The sequence below is a fragment of the Daphnia magna genome, linkage group LG7, assembly GCF_020631705.1.
Source record: "Daphnia magna isolate NIES linkage group LG7, ASM2063170v1.1, whole genome shotgun sequence".
Taxonomy (NCBI): Eukaryota; Metazoa; Arthropoda; class Branchiopoda; order Diplostraca; family Daphniidae; genus Daphnia; species Daphnia magna.
The window spans coordinates 11618808-11636771 of NC_059188.1; the positions used below are offsets into that span (position 1 = coordinate 11618808).

General features: G+C 39.1%; 4 protein-coding genes across 18 annotated transcripts; 2 read left to right on the forward strand and 2 right to left on the reverse strand.

Annotated features, from left to right (window-relative positions):
* Positions 1-41: 41 nt before the first annotated feature.
* LOC116926391 (ATP-dependent DNA helicase Q5) lies at positions 42-15305 on the forward strand. Of its 14 annotated transcripts, XM_045177284.1 has the most exons (28): positions 42-754; positions 842-1035; positions 1117-1241; positions 1298-1462; positions 1526-1702; positions 1771-1953; positions 2049-2266; positions 2330-2575; positions 2633-2833; positions 2894-3104; positions 3179-4601; positions 4667-5240; positions 5302-7426; positions 7499-7761; positions 7865-7993; positions 8084-8217; positions 9091-9291; positions 10557-10803; positions 10886-11051; positions 11122-11560; positions 11896-12164; positions 12253-12366; positions 12459-12664; positions 12768-12935; positions 13037-13247; positions 13344-13606; positions 14922-14992; positions 15123-15305. In XM_045177284.1, exons 2-12 carry the CDS (start codon positions 927-929, stop codon positions 4747-4749), a joined length of 3141 nt encoding a protein of 1046 aa, XP_045033219.1. In that variant the 5' UTR covers positions 42-754; positions 842-926; the 3' UTR covers positions 4750-5240; positions 5302-7426; positions 7499-7761; positions 7865-7993; positions 8084-8217; positions 9091-9291; positions 10557-10803; positions 10886-11051; positions 11122-11560; positions 11896-12164; positions 12253-12366; positions 12459-12664; positions 12768-12935; positions 13037-13247; positions 13344-13606; positions 14922-14992; positions 15123-15305. The 14 variants fall into 14 exon arrangements, with proteins under 14 accessions (XP_045033219.1, XP_045033212.1, XP_045033211.1 ...); XM_045177277.1 differs by having other exon boundaries at positions 5291-7761; XM_045177276.1 differs by having other exon boundaries at positions 5302-7761; positions 9085-9291.
* LOC116926420 (palmitoyltransferase ZDHHC15B) lies at positions 4747-7136 on the reverse strand. 2 transcript variants are annotated; one of them, XM_032933307.2, is made up of 10 exons: positions 7001-7136; positions 6903-6929; positions 6738-6832; positions 6551-6671; positions 6259-6485; positions 6057-6186; positions 5874-6000; positions 5364-5531; positions 5094-5224; positions 4747-5011 (listed from the first exon to the last, which is right to left on the reverse strand). In XM_032933307.2, exons 1-10 carry the CDS (start codon positions 7128-7130, stop codon positions 4974-4976), a joined length of 1194 nt encoding a protein of 397 aa, XP_032789198.1. In that variant the 5' UTR covers positions 7131-7136; the 3' UTR covers positions 4747-4973. The 2 variants fall into 2 exon arrangements, with proteins under 2 accessions (XP_032789198.1, XP_032789199.1); XM_032933308.2 differs by lacking the exon at positions 5364-5531.
* On the reverse strand, positions 7680-13938 carry LOC116926415. The gene is given in 23 exon segments (XM_045177297.1): positions 7680-8002; positions 8076-8186; positions 8263-8404; positions 8473-8621; positions 8678-8785; positions 8850-9018; positions 9101-9249; positions 9313-9408; positions 9497-9614; positions 9681-9928; positions 9988-10118; positions 10121-10404; positions 11378-11523; positions 11593-11734; positions 11803-11954; positions 12010-12117; positions 12185-12353; positions 12425-12573; positions 12632-12727; positions 12803-12920; positions 12991-13241; positions 13302-13695; positions 13796-13938. Coding segments are annotated over 23 exon segments (3669 nt in total). The 5' UTR covers positions 13915-13938; the 3' UTR covers positions 7680-7882.
* A 536-nt stretch (positions 15306-15841) lies between the features above and the next one.
* On the forward strand, positions 15842-17591 carry LOC116926433. The gene is made up of 4 exons (XM_045176782.1): positions 15842-15850; positions 15898-15922; positions 15978-16010; positions 16776-17591. The coding sequence occupies exons 1-4, from the start codon at positions 15842-15844 to the stop codon at positions 17435-17437; spliced, it is 729 nt and encodes a 242-aa protein (XP_045032717.1). The 3' UTR covers positions 17438-17591.
* The last annotated feature ends 373 nt before the right edge of the window (positions 17592-17964 follow it).

Here is a 17964-nt window from a genome sequence, read left to right on the forward strand (position 1 = left end):
CCTATACGAACGGAAAGCAAACGAGCGCGCGGCGGGTCGCTCGTCATCTTTTATTTAAAGAAGACATGGTTCAACAGCCTTAACAACCATAATGTTGGCGAGGCTTTTCCTCTATCGATTTACATTTTGAATCGATATTCTCTCCGACAAAGAAGGCAATCGCAGTTGTTAATTATAAGATTAATTTCCCAGTGGTTTTTTTTTGCGTGAAAAAGGAGTCCAGCAGATCTCATTGTTACATGAACTGTTGAGTCTCGTTACGTTGCGTGACTGCCCTAAAGCGACGCCTTATCACTTTAATTGGATTCGTTCCTGGCAGAAATATGTTCCAACACATGGACCTCTTTTAAATCTTTTGCCTAGTTATAGTTATTGTTAGAAAAAAAAAGAAACCTTTTCCTTATTTCAGCAATAGTTACATCGGTTCTTTCAATCGAAATCGTCTCTACAATTTGTAGTTGCCACACCGTAAAGTTTCACAACTATTGCAGGAAAAGCGCTTCAAACTCAAAATCTTAACATTTTTTCTCCTGCAAAAAATGATGTGTTATGCTAGGACTTATTTGTTTCAAGGAACGTTTAATTGAAATGCATTAATTGTTTTCATATTGGAGGTAAAATCCAGGTAGTTCCGCATAATTTTTTACCCCAAACACCTAGCAGACGAAAATTTCCCTTGCGGAATCCAAACAGCAGCATGGGAAACACTGCTGGCCGACTTAGGATTTCTTTTGGATCAAATTTAGAACTCTCGGTATGAAATCCTATTGCCAATATTTCACCCTTGTACAGATTGAGAATTAAAGAATGTAAATCGTATTGTTCATTTTCACGTCCCAAGTCTACCTCCCAGACTCAAGAGGAAAGCACTGGGACGACGTAAACAACGTTTTTAATAATCTGAAACTGCCTAGTACTTAGTAGTCATGGGGAACGATACGTTAGAGACTGTCCATAAAACTCTCCAGGAAAAATTTGGGCATACTGAGTTTAAGAGTACCCTTCAAAAAGATGCAGTGTTGGCTGCAATCCAAGGTATGTGTTGATTCATATTAATCACTACAACAACATTGTGGTTAACTTGTATGAATATTTCAAAATTCCGTTTTCATTCAGGGTCAAGTGATGTTTTTGTGTCAATGCCGACTGGTTCGGGAAAATCACTTTGCTACCAGCTCCCTGCTGTGATAAAAGAAAGATGTGTTGCTGTAGTTGTATCACCCTTATTAGCATTGATAACAGTATTCACTTATTAAATTTTATTTGAGAGTTGCTGATTAATTTTATCCATTTCTAGGATCAAATTGAACATTTAGTAAAAAGAAAGATTGTAGCTGAGACTATCAACTCCAAAATGCTTGCAGATGATAGAAGTAGGGTCTGTAATGACTTGAAAACAAAGTGCCCCAACACTCAGTTGTTGTACATTACTCCTGAGCAGGCTGCTACTAGTAGTTTTCAGGTAAATAAGATTTTTTTGGGCTGTTAATATGACTAATATTAAGACTCCTCTTTCTTCAAATAGGAAATTTTGGCTCATTTACATAAGCATAAACAGCTTTCTTACTTTGTGGTTGATGAAGCACATTGTGTGAGCCAGTGGGGGCACGATTTCCGACCTGACTATCTAAAATTAGGAAAACTTAGAGAAAAGTACATGGATATCCCTTGCATTGCGCTTACGGCCACTGCAACGGCCCAGGTAATGATGCAGTTAAGCAGTCTGTATTAATACGACCATGTTTTAGAAAGAATTTATTTTTTCTGTAGGTTGAAAAAGACATTTACGAGCAACTCTCTCTTAGAGCCCCTGTAGCTCGTTTCAAAACCTCCTGTTTTCGGCCAAATTTGTTTTACGACGTCGTGTTTCAGAATACGTCCGCCGACCCGGAAACGGATCTAGCGCTCTACGCCTCTGAATGGCTAGGAGATAATTGGGAAACTCAACCTTTAGTGAGTAATTTGTCTCGCTGTTTGATGTTCTTAAACGTTTAATTTTTTCAGCAAATTTACTGTCGGGTTTTCTTTTTCGTTTTTTATTATTACAGAAAATCCGACCTTGCGGCATTATTTACTGTCGGACACGCGAAACTACTGGTACCCTGGCTGAAATTCTTACCACCAAGGGTGTTCCTACGAAAGCTTATCACGCTGGTTTGAAAGACAGAGAGCGTGCAGCCGTCCAAGACGAGTGGATGACGGGAAAGATTCCTGTCATTACAGCCACAATCAGTTTCGGTATGGGAGTAGATAAGGCATCAGTGAGGTAGGGCGTTTAAATCAGCCATTGTTTTGCATTCGCATATTTTCATCGCCGGAGTCTTCCTAGGTTTGTGGCGCATTGGTGTATGCCACAGAGCGTTGCTGGTTACTATCAAGAATCCGGACGAGCTGGCCGCGACGGAAAGCCTGCCGGCTGTAGAATCTTCTACTCTCGTAAAGAACGTAATTCTGTCGAGTTTCTTTTGAAGCAAGACCTGGCCAAGAAGTCAAAAAAAGGAAAAAAATACGAGAAACAAGCACAGCTTACCATGAAGAGCTATGAAGCAATGGTTCGCTATTGCGAAACCCCCCAGTAAGAACTATGACCCACTGTCCATACTTTGTTTTAAAGCTAACAATCTTGCTTCAGATGTCGTCATGGGGTATTCTCTTCGTATTTTGGTGACAAACCACCAGATTGCAAGAAAAAGTGTGATTTCTGCCTAGATCCTAAGGATACCGAACAAAAAACTCAAGCCTTCTTCTCTTCCGACGTTGGGAAAATTCCGTCTCTTAACTTGTTTGACGACGACAGTGATTTATACGGTGGCGGGCGACGCGGGCAGGAGAAGTAATTAGTTTAACCTTGTTCTTTCAGAATCAATTAAATAATATAATTTTGAGTATTTAGGGAAGCGGATTACTATCGCAAAAACAAAGAAGAAAGTGGAGCAAAGAAAGACAAAAATTCTTTAATTGCGAAACAATTTTCAATTCGACGAGGGAGTGGCGGTAGTGACGATGCACCGCAAATAACGCCCGAAGAACTTGAAGCTATTCGAAAATCAGTGTTAACAGCTGCTGAATCTACCTCAATCAAAATAGCAGGTTTGAAGATCACTGTAAGTGCAGTTATTTGTCATTTAATAGCATTTTCCATTTACTTAAAACAATATGATTTTTCATGTTTCCTAAGAGTCGCGAAAGCTATTTCAAGCTGCTGCAAGAGGCATTATGGAAAAACTATGTTCAAGCCCGAAAAGTTGAACCCGATCTGCCAAACCTCAGTGAAGATGAAATAATGCTCCGTGCATTAGAAATCGAATACGCGGTTTTCTCGGCTACAACGGTTATAACAATATATCGCCGTAAAATGACGTTGCTCACAAGCGAGATTAAAAAGGAAACGGACAAGTTTAACTTGTATGTGCATGCACCTGAAGCTGCTGTTGCAGTTTCCGGGGCTTCCTCTGACCTGGATACAGAAAACAGTAGTTCCAGTTTCGTCAAAGCTTCCGAAATGATGTTAGCAACTCCAGCCGTTGCCGAAGATAAACCGATAAAACTCGAAGTTGTTCAAGACTCCTCAGTTCAAACTCCTGCTTCGCCGGTGGGATCGAGTTTATTTGGGAAAAAGCGGGTCTCTAGACTCGTAGCCAGTGAGAATGGTATTGTTCCGTTCTCCACGCTCCCTCCTCCTCCGAAACCTGCAAGCTCGGAGTCAGACCTTATAGCCAGAGCTAAAGAAGTGGAAGCACGGTTGTCAACCCAATTAAGCTTTATGAGCAAGTCTACAGGCGCGGATTTGATAGTAAAGCAACCAGATTCAACAAGTGGCCTAGATCGTTCGAATAAATCAAGAAATGGTCCGGGGAAGGAGTCACCGAAAACATCTTCGAAGCGAACCTCTTACAAGTCTTCCAAACGCTCGCTTGAGAGCCAGACTAGCCTAGATCGCTTTTTTACCTCCAAGAAGCAACGGTTGGAGTCGCAACCAGATAATTCAGAAATTGACACGTCAGCGACGGCAACGGAAACAGAAAAACCGACAATTCAGCCTACCACTGAAACAACCACAAAGGAGAAACACAGCCATCGACATGAAAAACCAATTAAGCTTGAGCCTGGCGTCACACCCTCTAAAACTGAAAAGCCTAAAAGTAGTAGTGGAGGAAGTAGTAGTAGGTCCGATGAAAAAATGAAACCGTCCTCGAAAGACGATCAAGAAATAAGTTCGTCACTCACTCCTGTGAAGAAAGTGGAGAAGCCAAAAAGCAGCAGCAGCAGCTCTGCGGAGAAATCAAAAAGCAGCAGCAGCTCTGCGGAGAAGTCAAAAAGCAACAGCAGCTCTGCCGAAAAGTCAAGAGGTAGCAGCGCTTCTTCAGAAAAGCCAAAAAGTAGCAGCGGCTCTGCAGAAAAGCCAAAAAGCGGTAGCGGTTCTGCGGAGAAAAAGAAAAGTACGTCTTCTCCAGACAAAAGCAAGCAAGACATAGCGAACTTGGTAATACGATGCCTTATGCCTCATTATGCTGAGAAAAAAATCAGTTCACGCGACCTGTTTAAGGCATTGGCTCGTCATTTGTCGCATGTTATCCGCAGTCTGACCCCTCCGCTGACAAGTAAATCAACATTTTTTAAACATTTTTAACTTACTTTTCTAAATTTTTAAAATTATTCTCAACAGGCGAAACTGACGTAAAAGAATTTATTGAAAAGTTCTTCCAAGAACGAGGCGGAAAGATTAATTCAGAAGAGGATTTTAAGTAATACTTTAATTGGGTTGTAATATTTATCTACATCACGCATACACACACATACACAAAAGAAAGCAGGAACGGAATTATTGACAAATTAAATTGCACGTATGAATGGGAGAAGCCCTCGGACGTCGGACAGGAAAAAACGCTATGATGTATTTCTCCCAATCTGAACACAAATCAAGCTCGTGTATGATGAGAGAAAAACCGCCACAGGCCATTACAAAAGAATCTTCAAGCTGTTTGAACTAGAGGGTCCAAGTTCACTACATCTGAAAAAGGAATGAGAACAAAGAGTATTTTTAAAAATGTTTAAAATTTGGGGGGGGAAGGATATAGGTTCTGCAATCTTACGATAAGGATTATTTTCGAGACGAGTGTTTTCAGCGCCACCTTCCTCCATCCAGCGTTGGCTTCTCACGCCCAACAGCGAGTCCTCATCTTCATCCATATGTCGTTGTGGAAAGGTTACTCCATCACCCATGCTAAATCAAGACAAAGGTAGAGAATTTTGAGTAATCCCAAATTACAAAGTGTAAGCTATGAATTAGATATAATTTAGAGGAACTCAAGAAATTAAAGCGGGAACAACAGGCATGAAAACAAAAATACTGAAAAGCGTACTTCACAGCTATCTCCGTCGTGTGCTGAGGGTCGGGATTATGAGAAGACAAGGTGTGAGCAGTAGCAAGAGGAGAGCTAGTTTCCATAGAACTGTAGATTGTGGTGGGCGTGGAAGCTACTATAGGCGTGGCCAGATGACAACTTTTATAAATAATGCCATCGCCCAAACTAAAAATGTTTAAAAAAAAAGATGGAATAAAAGAAAAGCAAACAGTAGCCAAATAAGATGAGAAACAAAACAATAAGCAACTCTAACCAAATCAATCGCCTTGTCTACAGGGAAAACAACATCTACTTTCATACTAGGTAATCCCTGATTAAATACATGTATGCACTACACAGCCAGTATCCTAAATCAGAAACATGAAGGATCCGGCTCCATGGACTACAGAACGAAAATGATGAAAACAAATAATAACGCAACCAAAATATAAAAAGCATTTGTTCCCAGATCTGCGGAATTTAAGTACATCAAGCCAAGCGTTAAAAAGAAAAGAGTTTGATATCTACCTTGTAAATATTGGTAGAAACCAATGGGATTTTCTGTCACCGAATACTTCGACGAAGTTGTTATACTTTCCTAGGTTGAAGCCGTCCTTATCAGGGCCACTGCGAAATATGGGCGCACGGAAAGCCTCTGAAAAAGTAGTAATTAGTCAACCTTCATTGTAAACGGTGCTGAAAACAACGTACCGAGTGTTGACCGATTGTGCAATACAAGGTAGATATGATAACCCCATAGGGAAACGAGAGAAATGGAAAACATTATCGATACGAAAAAAAGAAAAAGAACGTGGAATCTGCCGGTGCCCGAAACTTCATTCTGTAAAAAAAAAAAAAATTGAAAATTAAAATTCGAAATGTCGTTTCGATGACCTTTTATGGCAAGCATTACCGGTACTTTCCAGAACTGGATAAAGTAGGGCAGTGACGTAAATGCAACAAAAATACAGTAGATGAATGCATATCCCAAGAAAAGGATGAAAAATTTGTAATTCTTGAATCCAACACAATTGTTAACCCATGGACAGTGGTGATCCATTTTTGTAACACACACACCACAAACACTGCAATGGTGACACCGATCGGGCTTGATATGGACACACTTTTCACAGTACCTTGCTAATAAATATTTGAACATTGTTACTTTCGTAAGACTAACTCATCTATAACCAGAAAGAACTTACGTCCAATCGGTGTTCTTGTCAATGCCGGCAAATTTCTTGCAATTTGTTCAAGTATTTGCTGATGTGCTTCTAAACCTTCTGCTTGTTCAAACCTTTCTAGGTCTGCAGCTGACAGCCTAAACTATTTATCAATGATAATTTTGAACAAACGTCTTTTATTTCAATATAGTGTGAAATGGGTGTTTACTTGTTTGGGAACTGTCCCAACTGGGGTAAATATGGTTTGCCAATATGACCAACCAAGCATCACCAATAAAACATGGTATATCACGAGGTAAAAAACTGGGAAAATAAAAAAGTGAAATTTATTGCACATGTATGAGAAAGTCTGTAATATAAGATAAACTATTACCTTGCTGGACAACTGATACAGAAAAATCTGCATTAAAACAAATCAGAGAAAAGTTTAATGTACCAATTAAGTTCCGGGACTTTTGAGAATATACTTACTGAAGCAAAGTTGAACAACATACGCGTAGTAACTCCATACTATGACAGTAACTATAAAAACAACCGGAATCCATTTTAGGGCATTACCACACGCCACACAACTATTGACGAACTTGTTCACTCCAGCCATTTTTTGCGAATTCTAATACTAATACAAATACTTATAGATGAAAAACGTGATGAAGATGGACACATTGATATCAATATTTTCCAGTTAATGAATACAAACAGAAAACTGACAGTTCATTTTAGTGCTCCCCTAAGTCTCTAACACTAGTCCCAAACTCCCAATAATACCTGAATGAAAGCGGCATAGTTGCCAGATGACAAAATCAAAGGAAATTCGCCCGATGAACACAAAATTTCATAAGGTAGTCTGCGTTCTACGAGTTCACACCTGTGTCTGTGCTCTGTGTCCCCTGTCTGGTAAGGAAGATTATCTCAAGATCTAAGACCTTCGACTGATGAAAAGAATTAAAATGATCGTTAACCTGTTAGAAACTTTTTAAATCATGATGAAGTTGTGATTTTCGAAGGAAAGGCTGGTTGTAGCGAGCGATGTGTAGGATTCAGGACGATTATGAATAACAGTCCTAACCTGCTTCATGGATACTTTTTCTTCTGAACACGTGGTGTGAAATATTTTTTCGGCGCGCTCCGTGGTGTGGTCACAGTTGTCTTTTTTAAGTTTCTTTCGTTTATTACCAAGCTTTGTAACGGCAATTAGAGTATTCAAAATCGAAAGTGAAAATTGTCAAAAGGTAAGTTATTGTCGTGTTCTCGTCGTATGTTTGATAATTCAGTAATTTTTTACCGCCATCGATGTAAGGTGATGATGTCTTTACTCCTTTTCCACTGTTTTAGATTGCAAATTTCCCATTATTAAAGACCTAGCTCTTTAATGGAGATGTCTTTCATGATAAACTTCTGCACTTTTCCAGTCACAGTGAGGGGAAATTTGTCTTTAAACACCCAGTATCGAGGAATTTTGAAGTAAGCCATCTGTGTTTCACACAGTTATGTTTGATTATTAAGCTGCTATACAAATTCAGCAATTAAATAATTCAATGTTTACCCTTTCAGAACAAAAATTCTTCAGTTCAAGAGGATCTACAGTAGCCTGGGACTTAATTCGAACCCAAGCACAAATTTCTTCACCTAGTCTTTCATCAGGCACCCCTATAACCTAACTCATTAAAAAAAATGTGCAAGCAGAGGTAAGATTTCAAAGTCATATTATGTTGAGGCTGAATTTTGTTAACCTGTGCCTCTTGGACGGAAGGGTGGGTGTGAAGGATCTCCTCAATTTCGCGTGGATAAACGTTCTCTCCTCCACGTATAATCATATCCTTAATCCTTCCAACAATTTTACCATAGCCGTTCTCGTCGAGTACTCCAATATCTCTAGGTTCGTTCAAAACGAAATTAGTTTAAAATGGCGAATTTCTTTTGGCAACAATTGCATATCATACCCGGAGTGTATCCATCCGTCCTTGATAACTTCGATAGTTTTGTCTGGTTGATTCCAATACCCTAACATAGTGTTGTATCCTCTTGTACAGATTTCTCCTGGGGTGTTGATAGGCAGAATTTCATTTGTTTGTGGATCGACGATTTTCACCTGAAAATTGAATCCATATTGATCAAGTTAATTGAGTGTTAAAACCTGCATTTTACTTCGACGTGTTCGCAAGGGTAGCCAACTGTAGAACAGCGCAATTCGAAGCTGTCCGTAGGTAATGTCATGAATGTCGTCGGGCTGCATTCCGTCATTCCGTATAAAATCTTCGTTTAAAATGCACTAATCATTATTCTGAAACATGGAAGCATAGCTTATTTAACAAGGTACCGCAAAATCCTTCATGTTCAAGTCAGTTACGGTTCCTTTGGCTATTTCTTCTGGACACGGTGCTCCAGCCATAATACCCGTAGACAGGCTTTTTAGATCGTATTCTTTCAAGTTAGGTAGATTGAGGATGTCGACAAACATTGTAGGGGTGCCATACAAGGCTGTACATCTTTGTTGTTGATTTTTCAAATTTGCAAATTCTACCTTTTTATTCAAATAATTGATTGTGTTTGAGTTTCAGGAATACCAACCTTTCGTGATGGATTGCTTTGATTGCCTCCTTTGCGCTGAAGACAGAACTTGGAAAAACGCAGGTTGCTCCATGTGAAGCTGCGGTTAATACGCCAACCACACATCCAGCGCAATGGTACAGTGGAACAGGGACACAAATCGTTTGGAGCTGTAATCAACATCACCTTGTTCCAGTTAATTAGTTTATCTGGTAAATATATATTTTTTTTACCTTTTTGTCATAGCCTAATCTCAGTCCAACAAAATAAGAATTGTTGACAATGTTGTAATGGGAAAGTGTTGCTCCTTTAGGATTTCCTGTTGTTCCCTTAGGTAAAAAAAAAAAAAAAAAAAATCTTTTTAAGTAAACAAACAAAGCGTATCTATTTGAAAGCCAAGAGAAGAAAAAATCTTACCGAAGTGAATTGGATGTTAGCCGCTTCATCAACCTGAATTTCTCGCTGAAGATTGTGAACTTCAGCCACCTGAGCTGGAGTCGCCATGTTCATTAAATCTTGCCAAATTATCGCCCCACTAGTAAAAAGCCAATTTCTATTCGTTTATTAGGCCCATTTGTCGATTTACTTGTTAGAAAATAACCTGTTTTGGGGTTCATCTGATAGCACAACCACTCGTTCGAGGCTTGGTACCGCATCGCTAGTAACGCGGAGTTCACCATTGGAAACGTTATCGGTGGCACCTTGTCGATCCAGTTGCGGAACCAGCTTGCTTAAGATATCTATGAGGTCCGTGTTACGAAAAGTTTTGGCCGCTACCAAAGCTTTAACTTCAACTTTTTCTAGCGCGTAGCGTAGTTCTCCAGCTTGATATGCGGGATTCACGTTCACCTTTGATTTTCCAAAAGAATTAGACTTAGCTCAGGAAAAGGAAAACAGCACGTATTTACAAGAATCAGTCCTGCTCTTGCCGCTGCCCATTGCGTCAGTAGCCATTCATAAGAATTAGGACCCCAGATTCCGATCCGATCGCCACGTTTCAAACCTAATGAGCGCAGTCCAGCGGCTACTTTATCGGCCTTAAAGATAATAATAATAATCGCTGAACTTTTTTCATATTCAAAAAATCCGATCCCACTTCAATCAGCACTTGATGAAATGTCTTTCTTATGTTTTGATGGACAAACACAGCAGCTGTCCGGTCTCCAAATCGATCCGCAGCTTGCTGAAGCAACTGGCCCAAGGTTAACCTAAGCAAAGGAATATGGCGTGGTCCACTCAAATAGCTCGTTTTAAGTTTTTCGTGTTGCTGGCGGCTAGATGTCCTTGGAATAAAGGGCAAAGTCAGTTCCCAATACGTATTAGAACTCTTTGGAATCGTTTGTTTTCAATCAATAGTTAAATATGGGTCTGGAATAAAAGGTTTTACGTGTACCTTTCATTTGTGTAGATAGATCTGCGTTTATTTCCTTCTAATGCAATCCTTAAAGGAATTGAACTTGCTGTTTTCCTTAAATAGAGAAACCTATCAATACCTCGAAGATAACCCGTCAGCATGGCGTCTGCGGTGACTGCGTTTGCAGCAACTGGTTGAATTTCGTGTTTACAAACAGCTTTTCTCTCAAGGCACAGTGATACTAACAGTATGGTTTTGCAACTTTACTTCTATTTTTAAATGCCTATGCTGGTAGCACTGAGTGGTAGTTGCTTAACCTTCGGTCGACTCTCCGCAACGCTACCGTCGTGAAGGGTGCAATAACTTTTGAGTATGAAATCACAAAGTTGTTTGTTTGTTTCCGTAATTTTCTAATACTTAATCTTTTTGTTTTATTCTTTGTATTTTAATAGATGCCTAACTATGGAGGAAACGAAATTTATTTGCGATCAAAGCAGAAACAAGGACGCATTGCATCGTGGATCAAAAGATGTATCAGAAGTGAAATAAAAGAACAGGTGACAACAATGTGAGAATACCGAACTATAGATTTTATTGGTTCGGAAGGGGGTGAATAGGGTAAGAGACTGAAGCAAAAATTATTCCTTTCCATGCTAAATAATTCAATATATATATATATTTTTGTTAGGTTTCGTCATTTTATGTTAGAAGTCGCTTGGGACGATTCAATGTGACCATATGACAAGCTACAAAATTCTTTGCACCATTTAGAAGATCCGCTCTTTATGTTTTAAGATCTAATTCTTTTATAGAAAGCTCTCTCATAACGAATTTTTGTACTTTTCCAGTCACCGTAAGGGGAAATTCCTTTTTAAACATCCAATATCTAGGAACTTTAAAATAGGCCATCTGTCATTTTCAACACAAACATATTAGTTATAAACTTGTGATATAATTTATGGAAGTAACTAATAATTACCCTTTCTGCACAGAAGTTCTTCAACTCGATAGCATCGGCAGTAGTCTGAGACTTGCAACGGATCCAAACACAGATTTCCTCACCCAGTCTTTCATCAGGAACTCCTACAACCTATTTCATAAATTCAAAATTTCAATGTTTATTTAAGGTAGGACTAATGTTTGCTTTTCACTTTGTTACCTGGGCTTCTTGGACTGAAGGGTGGGTGTGAAGGATTTCCTCAATTTCGCGTGGGTAAACGTTCTCTCCTCCACGTATAATCATATCCTTAATCCTTCCAACAATTTTACCGTACCCATTCTCGTCAAGAACTCCTATATCTCTAATATTGCCCAAAACAAAATCAGTTAAAAGGGGTGAGATAGTTATGCCAAGAATGGCACTTCCCACCCGGATCTTATCCATCCGTCCTCGCTGATAATTTCTTTGGTCTTGTCTGGTTGATTCCAATAACCTAACATAGTATTGTACCCCCTTGTACAGATTTCGCCTGGAGTGTTGATAGGTAGGATTTCATTGGTCGCAGGATCGACGACTTTTACCTTCAAATTCAACCGTTATCTATGAAGCAAGTTGGATGTAAAACAAGCACGTTACCTCGACGTGTTCGCAAGGATAGCCAACAGTGGAGCACCGTACCTCAAAACTGTCTGTCGGTAACGTAACAAACGTACCTGGGCTGCATTCCGTCATTCCGTACAAAATCTTTGTGGGAAATTTAAGCAATTAATCATTATCTACGACCATTAAATGTAGGTATTTAATAAGATACCGCAAAATCCTTCATATATAAATCATTTATGGCTCCTTTGGCTATTTCTTCCGGACATGGTGCTCCAGCCATAATACCTGTGGACAGGCTTTTCAGGTCGTATTGTTTCAAATCCGGCAAGCTTAGGATGTCGACAAACATGGTCGGAGTTCCGTACAGAGATGTGCATCTTCAATGAAATAGTATGTTATTACTCTGCCCTTTTTTTTTTTTTTTTACAAAATATATTTAATTTTGAACCTCTCATTATGAACTGCTTTGACTGCCTCTCTAGCGCTGAAGACAGGACTGGGAAAAACACAAGTAGCCCCATGTGAAGCAGCAGCCAGCACCCCGAGACCGCATCCAAAACAGTGATAGAGTGGAACAGGAACACAGATGGTGTGCGGCTGACCAAGGAAACTACGGTTGAAAACTACTGCCAATCAATCTCGCAAGCATTTATACCTTTTGGTGATACCCGACTCTCATTCCAACAAGGTAGGAATTATTGACAATATTTGAGTGTGAAAGCGTTGCTCCTTTGGGATTTCCCGTCGTGCCCTGACATAAAAAAGAATGAGTTTATCATGGTAATTGATAGTAGGCAAAATGATAAAAAAAAAAATGGTGGTCTACCGAAGTGAACTGAATGTTAGCCGGTTCATCCACCTGAATCTTTCGCTGGAGATTATTGACTTCAGCGATCAGAGCTGGAGTGGCCAAATCCATCAAATCCTGCCATCGTAAAGCTCCACTATAAACAAGTTAAGTAAGATATAGTGAATTATAATCGATTCAGATTATGATAAGAACTTATCACTGACCTATTTTGTACATGATCTGATAAAACAATCACTCTTGTTAGAGTAGGTACCAGAGGGCTTGAGATTAGTAATTCATCGACAAGTTCTTGTTGATTATTGGTGCAGGATGTATAAAGCTGTGGAACTATCTGACGTAAGATGTCCATGAGATTCGTTTTTCGAAACGTCTTTGCCACAACCAAGGCTTTGACTCCAACTTTGTTTAACGCATACTGTAGTTCTCCAGCCTGGTACGCCGGATTTATATTCACCTGATAGTAAGTGAAAATGTTATGTATTATAGATTTAAAAAATGCAATACGCAGGATTACAAGTATTAATCCTGTTCTTGCTGCCGCCCATTGTGTCAGCAGCCATTCATACGAATTAGGTCCCCAAATGCCAATCCGATCGCCACGGTTTAATCCTAATGAGAGAAGTCCAGCAGCTGCCTTATCTGCCTGAATGGAACAGTGCTTACTTCTAGTCAAGTTCGAATATTCACTTATTCTTACATCAATCAGCACTTGATGGAACGTAGTTCTGATGTCTTGGTGAACAAATACGGCAGCTGTTCGGTCTCCAAACCGATCCGCAGCTTGTTGCAACAATTGACCCAAAGTTAGCCTGAGCAAAGGTACATCTCGTGGTCCACTTAAATAACTGGTTTTGAGTTTTTCTTTTATTTGACATCCGAATACCCTTGAGAAAAATGCAAAGTCATCTCTACGTTGTTAACAATATTCCCCAGATAGATGAGGGAAAGTTGTTAATGTCTAAAGGAAGTGAACTTAAAATCGTATCGTATTTGAAATGCAAATCAAACCTTGATGTGAAGAAAAATCTAATATGATTTCTTTTCAATTGACGACGTAAAATGTTGGTTTGGCCCAGTTTTATCACCGCGGACATTACCATACTATTTGCATGACCACACATAATCATGATGTTACAGTGGGACAGCTTTGCAGCTACTATAGCGAGTTGTAAAAAAAAATGGATTAAGTGTGTTTACTATCTTATATTCTAAGCCCCTCCTCTGAGCCGTTATCTGGCACTGTTTATCAGAATCCACGTTCGCTCGTATTGATTTCAATGGTGTTTCAAACAATCCAAAGTTCACGTTTTCCTTCTGTTTAAGTCAAAATTCTCAGATGCCAAGATCATGCGGAGTATTTAATTCTGGCATCTGGGAATGTTCAAATGTTCTGGCATCCGGTTCAAAGTTAAATGGCTGTATCCCCCCCCCCAACACAGAAATTCCGCTCCTCAACAGAAGCTTAGAACCATGTATGTAATACGCTAGATTCATTCCGTGTTAAGACATTAGTAAGATCATTAGTATGAAAAGGAAATACCCATGCCACTAAAAACGAAGAACACCGGACTTTAACTTACAAGAAAGATTTCGATACTGAATTGATTTTGCTACTAATTTCCTGATTGAAGCACCTTAACGTAAAGAAAAGGGAATGATAACCTAAGGTTCGAAATGCCGTTGAAATCAATATGTGCAAACATCAGTATGATGAGTAGCGCTAGTTATTATGGTGGAGTTGTTTAGAATGCGTTATAGTAAATGTATTTATAATTTTTCTTCTGAACTAGCTATAATAGTTGCAATTCTGTTTCGCTAGAACATTGTATGTGTTGTCATGTAAACAGCATGGTACCGTATGGCATGATGAAAGCACAGAATACTTCGTAGTCTGTGATGAATGTGTCATGTACTAAAACATTTTGTCTTAAAGTGAAAAGGAATCATGTCAGATCTCTCATTACAACAAGTTATATTATAATAACAAACTTGGAATATATATAATTTCATATGGAAATCTTTTGAAAGTTAAGAACAAATCGTCTTGCAATATTTTATTATTTGTTTTTAACAAAATATTTAAAGCAAACAATTCGGAAAACAAGTCTTACTAATCGTTTTATTTGATCTCTAGTTCGAAATATGCCAATCCCACTTCGAGCGATCCGATAATTTGTCGTGAATTCATCCCATCTTCCATCTTTGGTATAGTAAATTCGGATCTGCTATATTAAGTAGATGTTGGTCTTTCCGTCCAAATTCAACCTTTTTCATTTATTTGTCTGTTTTTCCTTTTTTTACCCTTTTCATTCATTTCTCATTTGGATATAATTAGAAGAAGAATCGCAGGATACCAAGATTGACAGCAAGACGCCAGGGATCATAAACCAATGACAGACAACCACGTTGGATTGTTCCTTCGTGATAAAATGTATCCCCGCTCCCTCCCTACAGTGGTAATTGCAAAAAAAGAAAACATGTAGAGAATGGTCAAATGCCAATACAGCATCAAACAACATCTAATGACGTTAATCTCGCTAACTGTTAAACATCTTTTCATTGCTTGTTTTAATGTAATATCACAATTAACATTTCACCATGGCTATATCCATCAGTTAAAGACAACAAATTTTACAAAGTTGTAATTCAGTCCATATTGAAACCCAAACAAACAGATTTACATGCCACACCAGAGATGAAAGGGAACTTCTTCTCTGTGCCATACTAACCAGTCTCTGCAATAAAAAAGAACCGCATTTTTGGGATTCTCACACAATCTGGAGTAGAGTTCGTGTGTTAGGATCACATACCAAAAAGTTTGCATATCTGGCCAAAATTCAGTATTTTTATTTTGGTAATAAAAATTTTTCGCTGTGTCCCAAATTGTGTGGAGATTACAAGTCTCTGATTCGTTTCGTTGTGTGCTTTGTAGTTCTGAAGTTCTTCGTTACTTCCGGTACACTTTCGAAAATACAATTCCGTGCATAAAAGACAGTAAGGCACCCTAAGTTAAAAATCAAGTTGATCATATACGAGTGTGTTCCATATTCCAGAATGCCTATTGTATAAGGTTTTTAAAACCTTTGTTGCTTCGCATTAAAACCTCAAAGATTGAACGCTACCGTCGTCTGTCATGTCCGCCATTAGCTACGTAGACATGTAAACATTTTCGCTCTGTTGTTTTTTCAAGTTTTTCCCTTGTTTTGTGCATCTATACTAACGAGTAAGTAACCTGTAATCATTATTTTTATCCAGGCGTTACTATTTTGCTTTACTTTTAGAGTTAAGAAGGTGGAAGCCTCTTATGTTAACCAGCAATGATAAGTTGAATGCAGGTAGCAAGCAAGCCAATGCTCAGCTGGTGCTTTGAAAATGCAATCTTCTGATTCTTCAAAGGTTTAATGTCCCCCAGTTCTTCTTCAGAGCATAGCAGAAATATTATTGGCAAATTTTATGCTAGAGTATTACTTGGCAGTGAGTCTCTCGCATAGAATCATGAATAGACTTAAAAGGATTGGCTGAACTGTTTCATGCTCGAGCCTCCTAGCTGAGCTATTACTATTTAACATATCTGCCTTTTTTATCTATATCTAGAGAACTAAATGGCTTAATAACCTTTTTCATCTTTGTATTCAATATTGTGATACTTCAGTTGTACTAGATTCCCTGTTTTGAACTTCTTGAATCTTCATTCAACTAGCATAGTTTTATGACAACTGTTTGTGACATACTTGTTGAAAGGAGATTGAAGATATGGAATGTTTGATAATCATTTAGCAAAAGATTCTTTTTTTACAGAAGTAGCATTCCCTGCCTTCATTCAGTTTCATCATTATGCTCCCAGTAATTCTAGGAAACAACTCAAGCTAGTTTTTGTTTTAAGTTTTGTCATTTTTAAAATCCTAGCAAACCATAATCATACTTTGATCTCTTTTTTATCTATTCTTGTGTTGTTATTTTATCTTATTTCTTTACATCTATTACACAGGGTCAATAAAAAAGACAGTCCTGGTAGCCGCCTCATCGTCGCCTTTGCCTTGGCCATCGTCTTATCGCCGTCTTCGCCTTTGCCTTGGCCATCGTCTCATCGCCGTCTTCGCCTTTGCCATCTCCAGCGTCTCATCGCCGTCTTCACCTTTGCCTTCTCCATCATCTCATCGCCGTCTTCGCTTTTGCCTTCTCCATCCTCTCATCGCCGTTTTCGCCATTGCCGCCGTCTTCGCCTTTACCTTCGCCATTGCCCTATCGCCGTCTTCGCATTCGCCCTTCACGGAAAAGTCCATCGAAAAAGGATGCAGCTTAGCAGACAGCCCACGGCGATGGAAGGAGTTCATCGTGGATCGTCGGCTTGGTATTATTTTGTTTTGTATTTGTATTGTTATGTGTAAGTTAACCCGTTGGCTGCCACCCCGTTTGCGTCCCATTTTTTTTGTAGCTTGTAGGGACCGGGCGCTGTTCTGCCCCATGGCCATGGGGGGAACAGTCGCCGCGCCTTTTGGCGCCGTAGGCAATGCACCAGTAGGGACTTCTCTTTGTCGGCGCGGTGATAGATTTCCAGGGGTGTGCATTCCCGGAATGGTTTCTATCACCGTGCCAGCCCGGACTTGTCTTCGGACAAGTCCCATCTTGTTCGCGATCCTTCTGACGTGATGCGTAGCAATAGTAGTTTAAGCAACCTACGGGTTGCATGGCCTGGCAGCCAACGGGTTAACTTGTTAATTGTATATTTATGTATATTTGTATGTGTTTATATGTATGTAATAATGTATGTAATGTAAATTATGTAAAATAGTGGCGGAATTGTTGGGTGGAGGTGGGACAATAAAAACAATTCAAATTTAATTTACTTCGTTTTGTATTTCATTTAACGATATAAAATATTTTAAAATTATAGATATTTATAATTTGATAAATCGTTTTATCAATCGATTTTACTAAATCTCAAACCGTCGATTTTTACAATCCAACTAAGACATTCACTTTTTGTCTTTAAAAAACCCCCCAAAGAACCATCAAACAACAACTGTTAAAGAATCTTCCAGACTAAAGGTTTCCTTGACTTGCAATGTATGTGACGTGAGATTGTGACAGAATCGAAACGACGGAATCGATCGTCGAATCATCAGATGATGATTGTGACAGATGTGACAAACTCAACTAGCCAGTAAAGAACAATG